The sequence below is a fragment of the Platichthys flesus genome, chromosome 5 (genome assembly GCF_949316205.1).
Source record: "Platichthys flesus chromosome 5, fPlaFle2.1, whole genome shotgun sequence".
Classification (NCBI taxonomy): Eukaryota; Metazoa; Chordata; class Actinopteri; order Pleuronectiformes; family Pleuronectidae; genus Platichthys; species Platichthys flesus.
Window position 1 is genome coordinate 20,412,020 of NC_084949.1, and position 8,910 is coordinate 20,420,929.

General features: G+C 42.6%; 2 protein-coding genes across 4 annotated transcripts; one reads left to right on the plus strand and one right to left on the minus strand.

Annotated features, from left to right (window-relative positions):
- elmod2 (ELMO/CED-12 domain containing 2) lies at window positions 1-4,600 on the plus strand. 2 transcript variants are annotated; one of them, XM_062387294.1, is made up of 9 exons: window positions 1-146; window positions 1,121-1,268; window positions 1,361-1,389; window positions 1,906-2,003; window positions 2,123-2,252; window positions 2,536-2,669; window positions 3,266-3,334; window positions 3,506-3,639; window positions 3,766-4,600. In XM_062387294.1, the coding sequence occupies exons 2-9, from the start codon at window positions 1,124-1,126 to the stop codon at window positions 3,921-3,923; spliced, it is 897 nt and encodes a 298-aa protein (XP_062243278.1). In that variant the 5' UTR covers window positions 1-146; window positions 1,121-1,123; the 3' UTR covers window positions 3,924-4,600. The 2 variants fall into 2 exon arrangements, with proteins under 2 accessions (XP_062243278.1, XP_062243279.1); XM_062387295.1 differs by lacking the exon at window positions 1-146 and adding an exon at window positions 171-308.
- Window positions 4,601-4,647: 47 nt separating this feature from the next.
- ucp1 (uncoupling protein 1) lies at window positions 4,648-7,924 on the minus strand. 2 transcript variants are annotated; one of them, XM_062387293.1, is made up of 7 exons: window positions 7,778-7,924; window positions 7,460-7,596; window positions 7,014-7,212; window positions 6,092-6,289; window positions 5,870-5,971; window positions 5,342-5,522; window positions 4,648-5,241 (listed from the first exon to the last, which is right to left on the minus strand). In XM_062387293.1, exons 2-7 carry the CDS (start codon window positions 7,583-7,585, stop codon window positions 5,127-5,129), a joined length of 921 nt encoding a protein of 306 aa, XP_062243277.1. In that variant the 5' UTR covers window positions 7,586-7,596; window positions 7,778-7,924; the 3' UTR covers window positions 4,648-5,126. The 2 variants fall into 2 exon arrangements, with proteins under 2 accessions (XP_062243277.1, XP_062243275.1); XM_062387291.1 differs by having other exon boundaries at window positions 7,460-7,593; window positions 7,778-7,909.
- Window positions 7,925-8,910: the final 986 nt, after the last annotated feature.

Consider the following 8,910-nt stretch of genomic DNA (forward strand, 5'->3'; position numbering starts at 1 on the left):
TGGACCTGTTACATGTCCAGTGGGACCGCGAACGCACCAGAGGCTGTTGTCAAGAGCCACGCAGAGGCTCCCTGTGCTGATCGCGTTAACGTGAAGCTAACTCCGGGTTTATCCTCGCGTGACAGTGTTGTCTCTGCGACATCACGGTAAGATCAACTCCACCTTCAGGCTAAACACCATCGAACACAACGATGCTCACGACGTGAACGTGACACGCCAGGCTGACGCTACGCGGCTAGCTAACAACCAGCGATTAACAACCTGTTGTCTCAGCCTGTCACCTCGGGGCTTCGGAGCCAGAAGCTAAAGTAAACACGTGTGAGCAGCCATTGGATCGTTAGCGTTAATAAACAGTGGTCGGGTCGATTCCTCTAAACATGCTACATCTTTTAAAGCTGAATAGTCACGTTTGTCCGAAGTTAGCATTAGCATCGATGCTAGCTGCCATTGTTATGGTGTTAGCTAGCTTTCTCTTTATTTTCTTCACATGAGCCTAATGGCGTGTTCTTGTGTATTTTTTGTTTTAATGGAGATTAACTGATTCCGTTTGGTGCCTGTGGTTTGCTGTGATGACGTTGAAAGACTCGAGTCAGCATATTTCACAATGACGACGGTGGTGAAAAGTTCATTTAGGGCAGCACTGCATCAAAGTACAGTTTATATTGTGCATGTACTTTACTTGAGTGTGTACTTTTACTGCATGATCAAACAGTTCCGTTTCTGTGGTGTGTAGATCTGTCTGAGAGATCACTGATTAATATATATAGATGTGCAAGTGCTAGTATTAATGACACAACCCATGTGACAGACACTATTCACACTGATGATAATACCCTTAAGGTTATCAAAATAAAGGTTTTCATCGAGAGCAACATAACAAAAAGTTCAATATATATTTAAGGTTTTACTGTTTGAAACCACAACCTTCACTCAGTTGCAAAAATCAATCAAGACAATTATCATGAGAAATGTCACATTAATCTTTCTTTTAAGTTGAAAGACTGAGTCTTTTGTTGCTGAGTTAAAGTTGTGGTTTCAAACACTTTTGTAAAGGGCTGTCAGATTTGTTTCTATTTAATCCCTTCATGTGATTGATGTTGTTGCATGGTTTGTGTTGTAGAAAATGTTCGGGTATGTGTGGCAGTACGTCTACACGTCCTTCCTGAGGTACTGGCTGAAGTGGCTCCTCAGACAGGTGACGGGGAAATGTGAGCTGCAGAGGATATGCTCCAGATGCAAGCCGGGGGCCACAAGGACAACGAAAGCAGGTGACTGAAATCCACCCAAATCTAGTCTGTCTTTGCTGCTGTGTATACATCGTTCTCAATATATGTTAATCTCTCTCGTGTGCCCTATGTAGAATACTCCCTGCGGTCTTCTAGGAGCAAGGTAAGAGCCTTGTTAATCTTATTTCTGATATACAAATGCCACAAAAAAAGTATTTGATGTCTACTTTGACTTTATAGTTTGGTCCATGGTCCCATCCACTAATATGGAGGAGGCAGGGTTTATGACCTCTGCTACAGCCAGTCACCGGGGGGGGCCTTTGCTTTACTACTGACCTCATCATAATCTTTTTGATCAGGAAACCCAGTTAAGACATATACTGTAAACTTAATCAGTCTTTATCTTTCCCTTCACTTGCCAAGTGTTGATGAATTGACTCTGCCTGTCATTTATGGGTATAGCGAGGCAAGCATTTTCTAATCAGCTGTGTGGAAACTGAAGTGCTGGGTCATCTACCTCATTGTTTCCGAGGTTGACTTTGAAAACAGTTTTCCCCCTGTGTTTGACAGCATAGATTAAACAGCAGCCACGGCGCCTCTGTTTTCTGCCTGGTGCCTCGTTGTACCGTTATAATGCTGTGCTTGTCTCCTCACTGTCCTGTGATTTCTTTCCCTACAGCTTTTAAGAGGAGCTGTGGAAAGCAGCAAGGATAACATAGAAATATGTGTGGATCAAATTATGAAAGAGAAGATGGTCAAACCCCAGAAAGATCCCCTGTAAGTTTATGACTCATCTCCTGGTTTGAATTTGTCATCTCTAGTTCTTACAATTTCCCCTCATATTCAATAAAGTGTTTTCTTTGATTGAATGTATATTTATGGGACTACTCTTCTAGGTTCAAGCAGAGCCTGCACACCTGTGTGTTACAAATAACAGGATACGGACGTCTGTACACATCTGTGGAAGAATTGAGAAAAGTGGTTTTCAGCTCGGACAACGCAGAACACGAGGCCATGCTTTTGAAGGTAGATGTTCTTGCTTCTGGATCATAAGGGCAGTTGCATTATCCATTCTAGCTGCATGGATTGTTTTACACAGAACAAACCAGAAGGGCACTCTGTTCCCTGATCCACCTGTTACTCCAGATCCGCCACAAAATGAAATGGACCTTGTTTCAGTAGTTCTTGCGTAACCATTTAATTTAGCTGATGCTTCATTTTAGTTTTTTACCAGCATAGACTCAATACTGTACCTGTGACTCATTACAGTGACAATTAAAATCTATGCTGTAAATATTTGTCCCCTCAGCTGTGGGACCTGCTGATGCCGACTGTCAAATTGGAATCAAGATTAACCAAACAGTGGGGAGACATCGGATTCCAAGGAGATGACCCCAAGACAGACTTCAGAGGAATGGGCCTGCTGGGACTTATCAACCTTGTGTGAGTACTCAACGAAGAGCAATGAGATTAACCGTCAAATAAAAAGAAAGGACAGTTCAGACCAATACTGTTCTTTACAAAAGTCAGATAGGAATCAGCTGGAACACTATCACCAAAGCAGTTTTTGACCTAATTCCACTCAAGTCAATAATTAAGAGAAAAACAATACAACAAATCTTAAGGACAGAGTGAGATGCAGTCCATACAGACAGCTGACAAAGCAATCTAAGCTAGCTGTGCTGCAGTAGGAGCCTCAATCAATGGAATACTGAATTGGCAAGAAAGTCAACTAGACCCGTTTATAGGTATACCCTACAGGTAAATACAGCAAAAATTTTCACATACACTATAAATACAGTTATAAAGAACCCTTAACACTATGGGAAGATAATTCTCTCTTCCTCCTTTGATTGTAAAAAGCCTTGTTGCATTAGTGTGAAAAAATTAATCTGGACAGTAAATAGTGACGCTCAGATGCCTGTCAAGAATTCATCTGCTGGCGCTGAAGGCAGTAACTCTCAAAAAAGTATTTCAGTTTCAATCCCCGACTGAAATTCAATCAGTGTATGATCCTGTGATGTTTTGGCTGTTTGCAGGTTTTTCAGTGCAAACCACACAGAAGAGGCTCGACAGGTGTTGTCTCATGCAAACCATCCTAAACTAGGGTAAGACGTTTATATACAAACACTAGTATATTGTCAATTGAGTGAGCTGGATCTTTCTGCAATCACTTTTTATAGCCGTGATGAATTTTGCTACAGATCTTCAGACTCACCATGACTTCATGTGTACACAGTGGACTGTCTCTTTAGACTCATTCTTAAGGTATGTTTCAGGTATTCATATGCCATAGTTGGGATCAACCTGACAGAGATGGCCTACAGCCTCCTGAAGAGTGGTGCTTTGAAACCACATTTCTACAACACAGTCCAGGGCCCAGCGGAGCTCCAGCACTTCCATCAGCTGTACTGTGAGTAGACTCAGCTTTATTTTTCACTATATATACTTCGGATTCATTTGTTTTACACAGATTCAAAGCTTTTTCCTAATCTTTTTTCTCTTTTTTAGAATTTAACGTATGTTTCGTCTCTTCTAGGTTACCTGGCGTACGAATTTGACAAGTTCTGGGTGTTAGAAGAACCGGAAAGCATCATGCAGTTCAATCAGTACAGGGAAAAATTCCATAACGTAGTCAAGACACAGCTACAGGACCCCGATGTTTCCCTCACAATGGCTGTCCATTCCAAAAACTAAGATAAAGAAAAAGGACTGAAGTGGATTAACATGCCCCATCTGAGCTCCCAATAGCCCCTGACATTGTTTCGTCAGGTACAGGAAGGTTCAGCAGACTCAGCTGCAACTCCTCAGAAACTGAAACTTTGTGATTCGTAAGTTCTGATCGTGTTAAACTTGGTAGTTTTAAAGTAGAGCACAAATGTACTGCCCTATACTTCAGAAATGATTGTTTGGGTGGTTACCTGTCATTAATAAAGAAGGAAGGAGAGCTGCCACTGCAGAGGACTGCTGTGGCAATAAGAGCTCTGTTTTTTTTGGAAGCACTTTCAGTAAGCAGACAGCCAAATAGTTTTTGTTACAGTTGTTGAAAAACAGTGATTAACCACCATGTTTTTAGCTGTGTCGTTTGTATTTGTTCTCACAGTTGTCCTGCTCAGGAATTTGATATTTATGACCACGACTGAAACTTCTTTAATTCCAGTGTGGTGTTCTAATCTTGTTTAACATCCCCACTGATACCACAAATGAAATCTTTGCTAAGTGATGATAATGATGTCGATCTCAAGATTTGTTGTTTTAATGAATTTGAATATCTGAAGACTGATATTTTGTGTGATTGGATTTCAGGGGGAAATCATGTAACGATTAACACGCCTCACTCAAAACCAATAAATACACATTTGGATGTTTTGAAATGTGCTTCATGTCCAAGTTTGAAAATTCAAAACAAAAAACCACTGTGTCTGTAAAACATGTCAAATATATTTAGAACTTTCATAAAGATGCTTTACATTTTATTATGGCAACAAGGGTAATTCTGGTATTTCTCAGTTTGTGCGTGTTTATAAACCTGAGTGTGTTAATGAATGGGACTCTTTTAAAAAACAACTTTGGAAACGCCTCCATAGCAGCTGCGACACAGCAGCAGTGGCTACAATGTAATCCATTGGGGCAACTGTGACAATCCACTAAAAGTGCTTTTCTTCACAATTAACAGGCTCAAATTCTTATTCTGAGACTTTGATCAGAGTCTGGTAACAACAGAAAAGATACCAGAATCCCCTTTGAAGTGAAAACTCATTACACATAGCGTAGCTTGTCCATTTGTCCTTTTTCAGCAAAGGATTGTTTTCTTTGTCACCACGGAAAGAATTGATATTCATAATGTTTCTTTTTTCTGTGGTGCTTCAGGTTTTTCAGCCAAACGTTGGGACCCAGATCTCAATTTGTGTCCTCCATCCTCTTCTTGGTGACCATCATGCCTCTCTTGATTTGTTCGAATGTGACAAACATCACAACATTCCATGAGCCCAGCCTTAGAAACGAGGGTACGAACCTGCACAAAAACAGACGAGAGGTCAGAGTTGTGTAGTGAAACAACAAAGGAAGAGAGTCAACAAACGAGTGTGTGCTGGGGTCAGACACAAAGAACGTACCCTTTGTAGAAAGCTGTGGGCCCCTCTTTGGTCGCCATGGTCCAGGCACAGTTGATCGCGCTCCGGTACTGACCCTTCGGCGAGTTCATGTACCTGGTCTTCACCACGTCCACGGGGGAGGCGATCACTGTGGTCACGAAGCCGGCGCCGAACGCAGACACAAAGTGACAGGGCAGGTTGTCTGTGGACAGAGGCGAGGACCAAACGGGTGAAACATGGCAGCAGCTGCGAGGCCTTTGTTCTGAGCCATATAGAAAGTGTTGTCGGCAGATTATGTAAGGTGTGGGTGGGGGGTAATATAAACCATAAAGATAAATGGCTTAGCACTGTATTTTCAGCAGTGGAGGGATAATACACCATGTCCTGTACCATGCACTGTACCATGCACTTTCATGTGTGCTGTTATCAGCTGTGGAGGAGTTGAAGTGGTGAGAGGGGGGTTGTGGAGCTCTGCCCAATCAGCTGTCCCCGCTGGGATGGTGTGTGTGTGTGTGTGTGTAAGTGTGTGTAGCTCAGACTGTGACTCACCTGACAACAGTTTATGTTTCAGGATGGCCTCTTTGATCAGGTCGTATGTCACCAGCTCTGTGCAGTTGACCAGTGCGTTTCTTGTGATGTTGGGTAGTGTGCCTAGAGAAGACCGAAAACAATAAACCCTGATATTTTACTAAAGCAGCTCTGGGTCCTAACTTTGTGTCAGATCAGACCCGACCTTGTGACACATTTCAGAGCATGCTCTCTAAACGGCACCTTTCCAGAGTCCGCGGATGCCCTCATTCTGGAAGATGTGTTTGTAGGCCTGCATGGTGCCATTGTAGCGACGGGCCACACCGTCCAGGTTCATCTGGGCCTGGAATCTAACCTTGACCACGTCGGTGGGTTGCGCAAAGGACACTGCCATCGCGCCTGTGGTGCAGCCGGCCAGGATTCGTATCAGCACACTTGCATCTGGAGAAGAGTGGACAAGAACAGTTTAGGTCACACAGTGCATCACCGCACAGTCACCAGGGGGCATTTGGGTTTAGTGTATTGCCCAAGGACACATTTGCACACTGAGAGGGGTCAACAGGGATCGAACCACTGACCTTCTTCTGATTAAATAAAGACTCAGTATTGCAGTTTATGCTACTTTATACTTTTACTGCAGGAAGCTCAAGAGGAAATTGTTGAGCTCCTTACTCCAAATGTTAAGCTGCTTGTCACTTTCTGTATAATGATTTGAATTTTCAAATTATAAAAGTCGGATTAAGAGATGGCCCTAGAATACACAAGAATATATAGCATTTCAAAATAAAACAATGAAAGGATTTGATATTAATACTTATACTTGAGTAAAGCTGAACTTCTGGTTGCTTCAATACCTGCCATCCATATAAAACTGACCCTTAAACCTTAAGCAATTCATCAATGAGGTCTTTATAAACCTGGCCTGAATCTCTTCATCCACTTTCTTTATTTATAATTATAAATATGTCTATATATTAGACCTCTGAAGTGATTACTTCTGTCTGTACCAGCTGTTGCACATCTGTCTATGACACAAGATGGATCCTTTTAAAGAGGTTTTCTTATATATGTAGTATTATAGATGCAGATGTCGTGTACGTTGCACAGGTTGCTAAGGCCCCTTCAAACATTACGCATGCATCAGGACTGGACTGCTTCCACTTACTGTCTGTTCCGCCTGTGTAGAAATTTTTGACATTGTCGTAGAGGCCGATTCTGACGGAGGCGAAGCACACTTGCCTCTGCAGACCAGCGACCAGCCCGTTGTACAAAGACCTGGGGCCCTCCGTTCGGATCATGGTGGCCATTGTGCCGAACACCCCTCTGTAACGGATGCCCTCCACCGCTTGCTTCTCCCCCTGAAGCTGAGGTCAGATTGTACTCAGGTTTAAAACCAGCTCCACAGAACAGAGCCAGATAAAAACCTTCAGACTAAAAGGTGCATGTGTCACTGGTTCAGGGGGACTGAGGTGAATAAAGAGTCGAGCTGCTCAGACAACATCACACTGTTTTTCCATGTAGTCTAAAGATCATTAATGCAATATAGCATCTGGTAGATTGCAGTGAATGTGAAGGAGCCAGTGATCAATGATTTATTTTCGGAGCAGATACCTGTAGTCTAACTTTGGCTGTGTCCAGAGGAAATGTGCAGAGGTCGGCTATGCAGGCGGCTAATCCTGCACTCGACATCTTCACCGCCAGTGGAGGGGGAACATCCGAGGGTTTGAATCCTACCATGTTTTCTGCTGCTGGACACACACACACACACACACACAGAGACACACAAGCAAATAAAAGCCCATCAGTCACTCCCAAATGTAACCTCACATACTAATCATTTACTTTTTAAAAACAGGAATCTCAGCGAATGATGACGTTCTTTAAAGTGAAAGATGAATGAGATTAATGATGCATTTTAAACAAACTTACATTGTGTTTCCTCCCTCTGATCCTCAGGCTGGAGGTTCCAGCTGCAGAATCGGACCGGCCGGATTATAATCCACAATCCCCGCTCCACGAAAAAGAAAGAATCTTTTAGCTCTGTATTTATACATGTTCTGGCAGCCCTTTTTTTATGACATCCACAGAGAGGCGTTACTATCCTCCTGTGTACCCGGGTCAAAGCAAAGTCCACCGACTGTAAGAAAGTCAATGTTCAGATTACCCCACAGTGCTGCCTCTTTTCAGAAAAACAACTGTTTTACTTTGCCATTTGAGACTGCAGCTACAGTGTCCTTTCATCCGAACCTTTAAATAGTGATAATTTAAAATTGAAAGTAAAATCAGTGGAGTTTCCCTCTGTGCTTAATATCAAGTAAGTGACCAGATGAAAATGCAGAGTGAAAGCTGAGCTGCTGAATCAGGCTGAACATTTAAAAAACCCAGGCCAACATCAAATGGATGATACGTTTTCACTCTGCCAAAAGATAAAAAGGAACTTCATCATTAATGATACAACATTTTATTTTTTAAAGTTAAATATTTCAAAAGGTATAAATATTGGAAAAATGGGGTGAATGAATTCAGTTGCAGAGTGCATAAGTTTAGCACCCGAACAAGGCAAAGAAGAATGAATTATTATAGTCTATCTGCATTACCGCTAATTAGTTATGTTATTCGGCCGAGTGCCTGCTCTAAACCACTGTCACAATAAAACACCACCAGTCAGATTCATCACGGGGTCGTCTCTGCTCGGAGCCAATGGCAGAGCAGATGTGTGAATGACTGGTAAAGTGGTGACGCTGATTGGCTCAACGTATGTACAGTTGAATTTTCTGGCCACAAAGCTTTACGTTTTGTATTAGATGTGTTGTAACATGCAGTATCTGCCTGTATGTTCATATAATCCATTTGCTTCTTCCAGCTCTTCCTCCTCATTTCTTGCTCATGGTCGTATTGATAAAAGGGGAAACGCCCACAAAAATACCTTAAAAAAACCTCACAGTCAGACACACGTCATTTTCTTGGGACGAGGACATGGATTTTAAGAAAAGCAGCTCGGGGGGGGGGGGGGGGGGGGGGGGGATAAGGTGGGAAAGTTGTGACGTGTGCGGCCGACCAAA

Coding starts and splice junctions, on each gene's coding strand:
- elmod2 (XM_062387294.1), top strand. CDS start 1,124: ATGTTCGGGTATGTGTGGCAGTACGTCTACACGTCCTTCCTGAGGTAC. Junction 1,269..1,360: donor CACAAGGACAACGAAAGCAG/GTGACTGAAATC, acceptor TGCCCTATGTAG/AATACTCCCTGCGGTCTTCT. Junction 3,640..3,765: donor GCACTTCCATCAGCTGTACT/GTGAGTAGACTC, acceptor CGTCTCTTCTAG/GTTACCTGGCGTACGAATTT.
- ucp1 (XM_062387293.1), bottom strand. CDS start 7,585: ATGGTAGGATTCAAACCCTCGGATGTTCCCCCTCCACTGGCGGTGAAG. Junction 7,213..7,459: donor CAGCCAAAGTTAGACTACAG/GTATCTGCTCCG, acceptor ATCTGACCTCAG/CTTCAGGGGGAGAAGCAAGC. Junction 6,290..7,013: donor CTACACAGGCGGAACAGACA/GTAAGTGGAAGC, acceptor ACTCTTCTCCAG/ATGCAAGTGTGCTGATACGA.